Source organism: Nelusetta ayraudi, unplaced genomic scaffold, assembly GCF_046127955.1.
Source record: "Nelusetta ayraudi isolate G7.1 ecotype Tasmania unplaced genomic scaffold, CSIRO-AGI_Nayr_v1 ptg000017l, whole genome shotgun sequence".
Taxonomy (NCBI): Eukaryota; Metazoa; Chordata; class Actinopteri; order Tetraodontiformes; family Monacanthidae; genus Nelusetta; species Nelusetta ayraudi.
The window spans coordinates 2,360,776-2,372,363 of NW_027466067.1; the positions used below are offsets into that span (position 1 = coordinate 2,360,776).

Sequence of the window (11,588 nt, forward strand, 5' to 3'; positions counted from 1 at the left end):
AATCCAAGCACGACTGCAGAGGTTTGAGAACACAACAGTTCTGGATTTTTCTTTAAATTATTTTTTACCATTGCATGAGCATTGAGAGGACACACCTCAGCTATCTTCTTCTCTTGGCTTGAAAACAAAGTTATGAGCCACAGAAAACTGAAGCTGCAGAAGTTTACATGAAGAAAACGTTGAGAGGTACAGACAAAATGACTTGGACAGTACTTAAAATGGCAGTAAACTCGAGAGGTAGGAGACGGGCATGGAATGAACACTTCACATGTAAAAGACAAAAAAAACAACAACAACAACAAAAGGCCCGATGGGGGTAAAGGGAGTACAACAAGCAAAACCTTGGAACACACACACACACACACCAGTCCTACAGCCATATTGAATTGTGCACTGTTCTGTGGCTGCTAATGACATGATGGTTGGTCATTTCACAATCAGATCCCCTAACAAGGGAAACAGAGTGGTGGGAATGGAAGTTGGGCGGGGGGGTCTTCACTTTGTTACCATCTCACATACATTATAAATAAAGTAAGGCAAATCAAACCTAAATCTCAAGTTTGAACAGGTTAAAATGTAGCTGAACAGACTTGAAGAGACTCGCAGTAACAGTATAAGACGCAAGCTCAGATTGAAGGCCATTTGGAGGGGGGTTGCCAAAACTGTTCTGGTGAACAGTTCACCAGAATTTGAAGACAATCAAGAGAATGATAACTGGTTTGGCATTGATGACATTGCTACTTGTCAAAAAAGGGAGGTTTGCCCGGGCTGAATCATGTTTTTGTATTTCAGGTTGCGGTCAATTATGGGCTAAGGGATAAATAACCTACTCCAGCATTTGGATATAAAAAAAAAAAAAAAAGAACGAAGACCAGAGTAAGAGCAGGTCAGCAAATTACATAACACCTTTGTTGAGGTAACAGCACTCACCACAAACTAACCAATGGGCCTGCTGTTCAGTTGATGACTCACAACTTTGGTTCACCACAAACTGCAGCAACGAGCGGTTTGTAGGGGAAATGACCTCAGATTGACTTTGCTTTAGACACAAGGTGATTTTTTTTTCAGGACACCAAAAGAAAATAAGAGACATAACTAGAGACGATAAAAAAAATTTTTTTGAAGGCCTAAACCCAAGAGATGAATGATGCTCTATTAGAGTCTCACATATAGAATTATATACCGTGAAGTAGAAGTTCCCACAGTGAAAAAGAAATCCTGATAGTCTCACAGATAAACTTCCTGGATGTTAATTCATAAATGCAACGGGGTCATAGACGACTAATGATTAAGATACAAGTTAATGAACCATATTTTCATTTTGAACATAAACAATTTGTTTTGGACAAACCATGTTACCAATCGACCATTGATGTAATGACTGCTTCACGATACTGAAGTATTGCAAGCACATTTTGATGATTAAGAAAAAAATACGTTTGCAAGGAGCCAATTCACTATCAGTTCAGAACGCAAACGCAGATGCAAATAGTCCAGAATCTCCACAAAAAATTGATTTAACAAGAAAATTATATCTTTAGTGTTTAGTCAATCATACTGTATTTACAAGATTTATATTTACAATATTAGATTTAGTCTGTCATGCATAATTTTTCTTTTTTATTACACGTTGACTTTCAAACCAGCATGACACATCATGTTCATCACTAGGGGCACTATGTCTGGCAAGATTATGTCCTAATTTACAATGATTATCTTAACCTCTGGCAATGATGGATATTTACAAATCAATGACCGCAAGTAAATGTAGTCGTACAGTTTAGTAATATTAATTCCCTACATCATCAAAGTGAGCCGAGAGCTTTGTTTATCCTTTGGGTTATTAAATATATTTCTATTTGACGGATGAGAGCAGAGCTGATGCAGCTCTATCAGTGAACGTACCAGTGAGATGATGAAATGAAAAGAGACAGAAAGAAAAAAGTCAGGAGTGGGAGAAGGTGAGGAGATGTTTTGTAGCGCGCTCACTACCAGTCTGCGTTATCCCAGGTTTCCTCGGTAGGTTTCGTGGGACTCTTCTTTGTCTTCCCGTCGGCATTCTCCCAGTTGTTGTCCCAGGCCTCCCAGCTCTCCTCCGTGCTGTGCTTATTGTTGGACGCCACCTCAGAGCCCCAATTGTCCCAACTGTCAGAGCTCTTCTTGGCAGAATTATCTGCCATGGTCCAGCTGTCACTGCTGGGGGACTTCTTGGCCTTTAAAGAATTGTTACTGCCAAAGGTTTCCCAGAAGTCCCTGGACACAGGCTCGCTAGAACTACCCTGATACCCCCCCTCAGTGGCATCCATGTTCTGGTAGCTCTCCCCAGCAGAGCTAAGACGTGACAAAACAGACAAATGTGGACACAGTTATGATGGGCAGCAGCAAAAATGCCATTTTTTTAGTCCCTGCTAGAAATCAAAATGCTGGCCAGGAATTTTTAAAGCAAAGTTTTTTCAACTCTTCTTCCAACTAAATGCTTGTTTTTAAAGCATTCAATTCTTCAGCTTTGTTTTTTAAGTTTTGTCTCTCTCTTGACAAAAATTACAGCGAGACAACATAGTATGAGTCACACGACTAAAAAAAAAATTCTCATTTCAGATCCATATACTATCTATATACTAGAATTGCGACTGATCTATAATTAAGTATAAAAAAACATTTATTATGTGAAGGAGTTGAGTTGAATGAAGTTGCTGTTATTACCCATCTTCTGGTTTTCCCGTGAAGATATTGGTCAACTTTGCTCCAGCTCCCTGGACCTAAACAACAACCAACACTTCAGCTGATAGCAACTACGTGCATTTACTCCTAAATACATTATTAAACAGGCTTTTACTTTAGCTTAAACATTAAACGGATGCGCCGCATTGTTATCCTTTAGCATAAATTCACAGTCAAACCAGCAGTAATAACAAAAAAAAAGTACACATTTTTACAACAAGCTCACATCACTGTAGTATTACTCACCGCCCCAGTAAAAATGGCAGCAAGAAAAATAAGAGGTAACATTACATTAGTGTTGAATAAAAAAGTCATCATCGCAGCAAAACCAGTCTCCTTTCGGTCATAAACGCTGTAAACTCAGAGCATCCTGAGTGCAGTTACACACAGATCACCCACAAGTGCTCGACCTGGCTGAGAGGAAATTGGTTTTGCGCCTGTACAGAGCGGCAGACTTCTGCCAGTCCTACCTTGTTTGCCAGCCCAGTCATGCTGACTGCCATTTCATCTAGCAATTTGCCATCTTTCACCTAAATGAGCCAAATTATTATGACAAGTTCAAAGAATAGCACAGACAAATAAAAAATTCTCATCCAAACGGACAATTTGATTTGCGAGTGTTTTGCGTTCCACTGAAGACAACTTTCATCAGCGTGAGACACAATCACATTTTGTTGAAGCCTGACGAGAGAAAAACAAGGAATGCAGCCATTTTGCAAAAAAAGAGACGGGAGGTTGTTACATAAGCAGATGCTAGCGATGCTATTATCGTCAATGCCAGCTGTACGATAAAAGCCAAAAACACATCATTCACTGCAAGCCTCCCTTTTAAATGCCTTTTTATTACTCAATGGTAAATGAATGGGAGTTTTAGCCTAACTAGAACGGAATTCCATTTGCATTTAAAGATGCAAACTATTGATTGTAATGAAAGGCAACCAATGGGCCGCCAAGACACTATTTATGGAAGCATTTAAATGAAAACAGTTGCTGTGACTTAAGGCAAAAACCTTAACTGTGCTTTATCAGGGAAGCCAGTAAGGTAATGTCAGTAGAGAAGCTCTGTGTTGTATGAGCTTTCCTTACTCAAATGTTAGATGCATTTAAAGACACTAAAAAACAAACAATTAGATTTTGAATATGAAGAATCTCCTGTGTGAGAACTAGAAATTGTCATTTGTTTTGATCATTTAACAACCTGAAACTCCACTCAGTAAGAATGTTATTTTATATCTTGTCAAGTAACAAGGCCAATGGTTTACACTGACTCATACCCACTCCCAACAGCCGGGTGCTTCTGCAAATCCCAGGGCTGAGTCACAAAATGAAGGAGATCATTTATTTATTTTTTTTCCTGGTTCAACCTTCAAAGATTTGCCTTTTAAAGTAAGCTGGCATAGAGCAGACAGAAACAGGCAGGCGGCGCAGAAAATAGCACATTCACATCTGAAGCTGTTAGTTATCCCACCACCGCTACAACTTCAAACATCAATGTTACCTTTTCCTGGGTAGGTTTGATAACATTCTCATTTATTGTCTGTCCTAACTCTGTGGCCTAGAGTGGGAGCCAGAGGGGAGAATTCACCTGAGTGAAACGGTTTGGCATTCACAGTGGAGCAAGACATTGAGATGCTTGTTCCTTTGCAACAGACACGAGCTGATCATCATTCACAGTGACACTTGACAGGCACGATACGGTGCAATGGCTCAAACAAACCGTCACCTGCATAGAGTCAGAGCACTACCATTTGCTGTGCGGCGATTCAAGTCCGCTGACAATATGCAGGAACGGTGCAAAACGTGTTTTAAAAGATGCCATTACACCTTGACGGCACCGTTGACAGTACACGACAGACATGTCATGCAGGATGAAGAACCTAACACAACAAATGTGAACAGATCCAAAGTAATCCCTGTCCCGCGATGAAGTTATTCAAAATAAAGATGCCATGAAAGACACATCCAGGCACTGCACATCCAAGCAAAGTGTGTTAAAATTACATTCAACCAGCACTGGTCTTTTTCTGTTGACAGCAATTTGACACAAACAATGAAAATGGATAATAATGACAATGTTAAAATAAAAAGACATGATGCAGAAGAATCCTCATGCACCTATTATCTGCTTTACCGGTTCTGGGGGCGCTTTATAGCCCTTTAACTAAATCCAGAGGAGGCAAAGAGATATTAAGGTAGTAACAAAGTTATTCCAGCCTAAGAGCTCATGTTCAAATGTAAAGAGATTCACAAAAAGCAAAATGGCATACATTTGGGGAAAAATAAAAAAACCAAGCGAGTCATTTCAGTACACTCAGAAGAAAAGAAGGGAATTCAAGGTTTAGAATAATATCTGCACTGGTAATTAATAACAGACAACCATTTTGGCCTTACCTTGAGGGTTGCTTGGTTTGCAAGTTTAGTTGTCTGTGTAAAGCAAAAAAATGTATAATTATTTAAAATCAAAACAGTCAAAATATGTAATATGTGAACAACAGACTTACATTATCTTTTGCAATAGAAGCAAACTTGGTAGCTCCAACAGCGAAACTGTTCCAACCCTGAGAAAAGTCAAAGAAAAAAAAAAAAGTCACATGGGAGAGAGGGGGAAAAAAAGACATACATCGGAAGGCGTGACTAATCTAAAACTTGTGACCTACTGAATAAAGTGAGGACATGGCATTGTTGATGAAGTCATCTTCTTTCTTCTCTGGAGTCACTGTGTTGCCAAAGCCAACATAGCGGTTCTCCTGATTCCCACTGTAACCTCCGCCACTGCGGACCAAGGGGGAAGACAGTCATGGTTAAAAACAACAACGACAACAACAACTGAGTATTGTATAATCAAAGAAATTTGAAGAAAATGATGTTCTTGCCTCTGATAGGAGTTGACATCATCACTCAACCAGTCCTCAAAAGCTTTGTCGCTAGATTTGGCTGAGCTCTGTCCAGGCCCTGCAGGGCTTTGTTAGGAGACATAATTCAATGCAATGTGATCTGTAGGCTAACAATAAATGTGTTCAACATTTGTGCCACTTTTACCGATGAGAAGATGAGAGGCTGGGCTTAGGCTGAGGAGATGACCAGTTCCTGGCAGGAGACGTCTCAACAGACCACTCCTTCCCTTCGGCCAAAGTGGCTACCTGTATTGCGGAGAGAGTGGACTAACACGGTGAACTGAGGAGAAACTAAAAAATACATTTTTGAAAAGCTGCTGCTGCTTCTGATAAAAGACAATTCCTGGGAATATACATGAACAATAATATATTAATATATTTTAGCTCATGTCTACATCTTTCACCTTGTCTCTAAAGAGCGCAGCAGCTTTGCTGTTGTATTTCTCCTGCAATGTCCAGTTGGGATTGTAGTCATCCTGGAGTTCGAGAAACAGGCGAAACTTTCCATTTCCTCCTGCCTTCATTTTCTCAAGTTCAATGTCTTTCCACTTGTCCATCGTGACTGAGCGTACAAAGCTGAGGACAGGACAGGAGGAGAATTCACTGTAGCTTTGAAGGAATCTTCTTAGGAATCTCAGGTTGTTGTTTGGAACAACGTGTATTTTAAGCAGTCCAAATAATAATTAAAGTAACATGAACAGCGTAGAGTTAACAGAACTTACCTGAGATGTACCCCGAGGCCCCTGTGTTTACCAGAGCACTCAAGACAAATCCAGATCCCATAAGTCACACTGACCCATTGAGGATTAAAGGCCCCACACTCAAAACATAGCTGAAAAACAAAAGGCGGTAAAGAGGTGATTAATTTAGATTTGATACAATTGTTAAACTAACGAACAAGACTAAAACATGAGGGTGACATGGGGGGTGGAGAGATTCCAGTCTTTTTTTATATAGTTACTCAGGTAATGTGTGTACTTACATTATTCTCATCTTCAGTTCTCACTTCTTTCAAAACTCTTCTCGTCCTTGGACTTGCCATCTTGACCCAACTGAAAAAGATGGAAGGATTGTCAAGCATTGTAGTTGGCAATCAAAACAGTCTCTGTCAGAAACAAGAAGACAATGTATATGGTCTTATATTCAAATCTAACGCTCTCATGTTTATACTAGTTTGTAAATGAAGGAAAATCAGCGATAGGCGTGATTAGAATTGAACAAAAATGAAGAGAAATTATTTACGGTCGAGCGATGAATGTTATGGGACTCTAAACACCCAAATCGGGCAACTAATGCTATGGATTGTTCTCAAGAGGGGTAAGTGGAGATATAGCGTCCATAATGAACAGCTTAAAACAACACTGAATGGTTTGAACACACAACAGTTGACGTGGAGTCCCATTGACATTACAACATCTGACTCGGTGTGAATTAATCTAAATAATTCCAATACCAAGATTATTTTGAGGTTCGTTGCTTCTTGAAGAAAACCATAGCTCATTTCTAAGATGACATGTCAATAGATCCCAATATGTAGGAAACCCCTAAGTAAATTAAGGTAGGGAGACGTCGGAAAATGCTAACCCTTTAAGATGCTAACTGACAGATCCGTTAGCTCACCTGTTTGCTGACTGACGGACAACGAAGTCGCTTTTTTCGGAGGGTTTGCCGGCCCCACCGACAAAATACACAATGTTTTCTTCCTCAGCGGCCGAAGTACGACAGATGTTAAGTCGTCACAGACTCTGTAAGGGCTGACACAACTAAAGAGGCGAAAGGGCTATTGATGCGTTACACCGGTAGCCATGTTCCTGTTTGCATACGTTGGCAGTGCAATGCATGACGGGAATCGTCTCGCCTCCTCCTACTTGCTTCTCTTCTTCTTCTCTCCTCCAGCGTGTTGACTGCGCTCCCCCACTGTCTCGGAATGTCAAAGTTTACTGTCCCTCTTGCTGAGAGATAAATGACAAATTTGTGAATGTTTAAATCTTTTCCTCAATGTGGGATTGATGATGACAATTTTGCTAGAGATGGCTCCTTTTTATAAGCTACAACACAGATACAAATACACAATTCGACTGAAATGTGGCTTCTGTTCATTATCCTGAGTACAAATAATGATGATGATTTACACATATTGTTGCTAACTTTCATTCAGAAAAATAAAGGACACCTCCCACAGTCCATCACAGGCCAGTGGCTTGCCAGTAATGGTGAATTATGACTTAAAATAGGATTTTAAAAAAAAGTATACGGTTCACATAGTTTGATCTGCTCTGTTACCAAAAGGCATTAGAAATAATGTTAGAATTGTGTTGAAATCTTTTAATTGAACATATTTTTACACATTAATCAATAAAGAGAAGGATGGATGGCTTTTGCAAAGGAATTAAATAAATAAAGCTGAAAAGAACAAACAATCCTGACTCTGCACAAGCTACGCAGCCAGTACGCAGTTGTTGTGAATGGGTAACGCAATGATAATACCTGTAGTTTGCATCGGGGGTGAAAAATTATGTTCTAGACAACTCAGAAATACGGGACAAACTCCGTCCCATATCCATTCAAAACGGGACGCACCACTTCATTGCGAAATACGGGACAGTTCTGTATTTTAAGGGACGGTTGGCAACTCTATGCAGACAGGAGATTTTGAGCCTTAACCTATGTTACTGCACTAATAAATCATGATAATAATGATTATCATGATTTATTGCTTGAACTTGCACTCCCTATCTTCATATCATTAGCTGGTCTTATCTGAAAAAAAATGCTGGTATATAAGTGTCGTGCTTCAGCCGTTAGGGAGAACACTAACGACATAGCGACAATGAGCCGCTCAACGAGCTTGAAGGTGCGCCTGCCTGCCTTTGTGCTGGTGTTGGAGATCGTCATCTTCACTCTTTTTGCTCTATTCGTAACTTACGATGACAATGCCAACGCCAAGCTGCAGAACAACCAGACCAACCCCCTGGACAATGCCGTCTACGTGGACTACCCCTTCTTTGCTGATGTACAGGTGATGATCTTCATCGGCTTTGGCTGCTTGTTGGGCTTCCTCCGATTCTATGGCTTCAGTGGGATGGTCTTCAACTTCCTGACTGCCACATTCACCATCCAGTGGGCGATCTTGATGCAAGGGTTCTTCCAGTTTTACTCTGACGGTAAAATACACCTGGGTGTGGTCAACCTGCTGAATGCTGAGTTTGCCAGTGCTGTGGTGCTCATCTCTTTTGGAGCCGTGCTGGGAAAGACAGGTCCTGTGCAGCTCCTGGTCATGGCTCTGCTGGAGATCCCTATCTTTGCAGTGACGGAGTGGGTTGTCTTGAAATACATCAGGATCAATGATGCAGGTGGCTCCATTCTTATCCACCTGTTTGCCTGCTACTTTGGTCTGGGGGTTACATTTGTGCTATACCGTCCGAACCTCAAAAACGGACATCCTAAAGAGATCACAAGCTACCAGTCTGATATCCTCTCTGTGATGGGGACCTTGTTCCTCTGGGTGTTCTGGCCTTCTTTCAACTCTGCTCTGACCATGAAGGGTGATGACCAGCACAGGGCTATACTCCACACCTTCATAGGTCTCAGCTCTTCCACCATAACTGCATTTGCATTGTCTGCAGTTTTCAACAAGAGAGGCAAGCTAACAATGGCAGATATTCAGAACGTGACTTTGGCAGGTGGTGTAACTGTCGGGGCCTCTGTGGACATGATGATCTCACCTGCAGCTGCTTACGGTCTGGGTATACTAGGCTGTACGGCCTGTTTTTTTGGATACCGGTACCTGACCCCCTTTTTGGCGCAACACATGAAGATCCAGGACCAGTGTGGCATCCACAACCTCCATGGACTCACCGGTCTGATCTCATCCACAGCAGGGATCTGTGCCATTCTCCTTGCCACGGAGGAAACCTACGGGCCCAGCATGTACCAGATCTTCACGCATCGTGCCCCACCTGAAGGTGACCCAAAGCTGCTCGAGCTTCAGATGCTGATCCCTGGACTGAAACCTGGCTTGGGCCGCACCGCTCAGGAACAGGCTCTGTACCAAGTGGCAGCCATATTTGCCACCATTGGTGCATCTGCAGTCGGCGGTGTTCTTACTGGCCTGGTGATGAAGCTGCCGTTCATGGAATCCCCATCTGACGAAGACTGTTTCGACGACGAGCTCTTCTTTGACATACCCTCTCACTTTCACCGTTTAGAAGATGTCAAGGAGCCTTGTGGCTTGGATGAAAAGATACAAATGTCCACAAACAATCAGGTGTTAAACCCTAAAGCCTAAACCGTAAAGTGCATGTAATAGTAGAAGTCAAGTTGTTATGAAAGCCATTTCAGGTTATTATAGCATGATTTTTTTTTTTTTTTTGATGTTATTTCTAACAAAAAAACATTGAAAGCTCTTCAGTGTTGAAACAGTAATCATGCATGTCATGTCAAATTCTCATTAGCACTGTTTCGGGTTTATGTAGCATGATTTTTGTTGTTATTGTTTTTATTTATAACAAAAAGCTCTATATTAAAAGTTGTCCACTTGCAATTGTAACTGTTATGAACGTATCTAAATACTCTCTCAAACTAAGCTAAACACTCTCAAACTGTGCAAAAAGGAAAATGGTTTTAAATAAATAATAAAACAAATGGATGCAGGTTGTTTCTTTGTTTGAGTACTAATGAATATATATGTTTGTTTATTTATGTATATATATATATAAAATATAATTATATATATATATACATGTATTTGGTTATTTTCAAAAAATATGACATACGTTCAGTAATAGATGGCCTTCTAATTGATTGCTTTATATCGGCTCTGAAGTTAAAATGCCTAGAGCACTTTGCCAATCACTGAAAAAATACTTCACTACAATCAATACAATCACTAACTATTTTTCCTAGATCCTCAAACTTTAAAACGGGTTAAGAGCTGTGAAGCACATACTACAAATTCCATGATACAGCAAAACTGCAGTAAAAAAAATAAAAAATAAAATCCAACACCATATTATTTGTGAATCAGTTGCCTCATCCAGCTGAGACATCAACTTTGGTCCACTTTGATGAAGTCAAAGGTTCAAAGGTCAAAGCATTTTTCTTGTCATACTAATTTGCATTTGCACACGTAACAGCACAAAACTGGACCCTAGTCCTGCTTCTCAGGACTGGGCTTGAGGATGTAGAGGCGCAGGTGGGCGATCTTAATCGCCACCTCCTGGAGGAGATCTTCTTGATATTCTTGATGCAGAGGTTGTTGTCCCGACACCATCCTACTAGGAGTTCCATTTCCTCTCTGTAATCCAACTCGTTGTTGGTAATGCTACCCTCCAGTCAGCTAAATTTACTCTGTGGCCGCTTGGATGTTTTGAGGAGCAGTCATATGTGAGCAGTGAAGTAGATGGGTCTCAGCAGACAGCCCTGGGGGAGGCCAAAAAAATTAACAGCATCTTGTGTTTTATTAACTACCTTTTGCTATCACCAAGCAGTTCATATTTCCATAGACCGAAATGTGGCAATTTACCATTAAAGTATGCTAAAGTATTTAAGGAAATGTTTATTGGCCAATAACCAAAATATTAAATCAAACATGACAATATAAAACATTGTGTTTATCCATTTAAGGATATATGCACACTAATATATCAGTAGTTACATAAATTAGAAAGAGCATAGATCATCAATATATCTTATCTAATCGTGGAACAAGGATTCAATGATGCAGTTAAATCTGATATGTCCCAGGGGCCTGATATGAACCCGATAATTTATTTAGATTATGATATATATTATTTGGTTCACCTTCTTAATAATAGAATCTGTGCGTAATGTAACGACTGAGCACATCAAACCTCATCTGCTTCAGCATTTTGCACATAAACAGTGTATTTCTGATTCAGCATGAAAAGCTCAGTCATAGCATTGCGACTCTTTAACTATTTAGTCTGAAATTTGGACTCCAAGGTGCATGCG

The 11,588-nt window shown here is 40.4% G+C and overlaps 1 protein-coding gene and 1 pseudogene across 1 annotated transcript; one reads left to right on the plus strand and one right to left on the minus strand.

The window, feature by feature from the left end:
- Positions 1–1,555: 1,555 nt before the first annotated feature.
- Positions 1,556–7,452, minus strand: arfgap1 (ADP-ribosylation factor GTPase activating protein 1). The gene is made up of 14 exons (XM_076024696.1): positions 7,236–7,452; positions 6,598–6,667; positions 6,338–6,447; positions 6,020–6,191; positions 5,761–5,861; positions 5,595–5,681; positions 5,379–5,493; positions 5,223–5,279; positions 5,113–5,145; positions 4,853–4,882; positions 4,220–4,276; positions 3,192–3,251; positions 2,704–2,759; positions 1,556–2,331 (listed from the first exon to the last, which is right to left on the minus strand). Exons 2-14 carry the CDS (start codon positions 6,655–6,657, stop codon positions 1,989–1,991), a joined length of 1,281 nt encoding a protein of 426 aa, XP_075880811.1. The 5' UTR covers positions 6,658–6,667; positions 7,236–7,452; the 3' UTR covers positions 1,556–1,988.
- Positions 7,453–8,442: 990 nt separating this feature from the next.
- On the plus strand, positions 8,443–9,976 carry LOC142887053 (ammonium transporter Rh type B-A pseudogene; annotated as a pseudogene).
- The last annotated feature ends 1,612 nt before the right edge of the window (positions 9,977–11,588 follow it).

What these genes read in the sequence shown, in the direction of transcription:
- arfgap1 (XM_076024696.1), bottom strand. Translation starts at nt 6,657, where the DNA reads ATGGCAAGTCCAAGGACGAGAAGAGTTTTGAAAGAAGTGAGAACTGAA. An exon ending in CAAACCAAGCAACCCTCAAG is followed by an intron (nt 4,883 to 5,112) that starts GTAAGGCCAAAA and finishes CTCTGGATTTAG; the next exon opens with TTAAAGGGCTATAAAGCGCC. An exon ending in TCAAACCTACCCAGGAAAAG is followed by an intron (nt 3,252 to 4,219) that starts GTAACATTGATG and finishes TGGCTCATTTAG; the next exon opens with GTGAAAGATGGCAAATTGCT.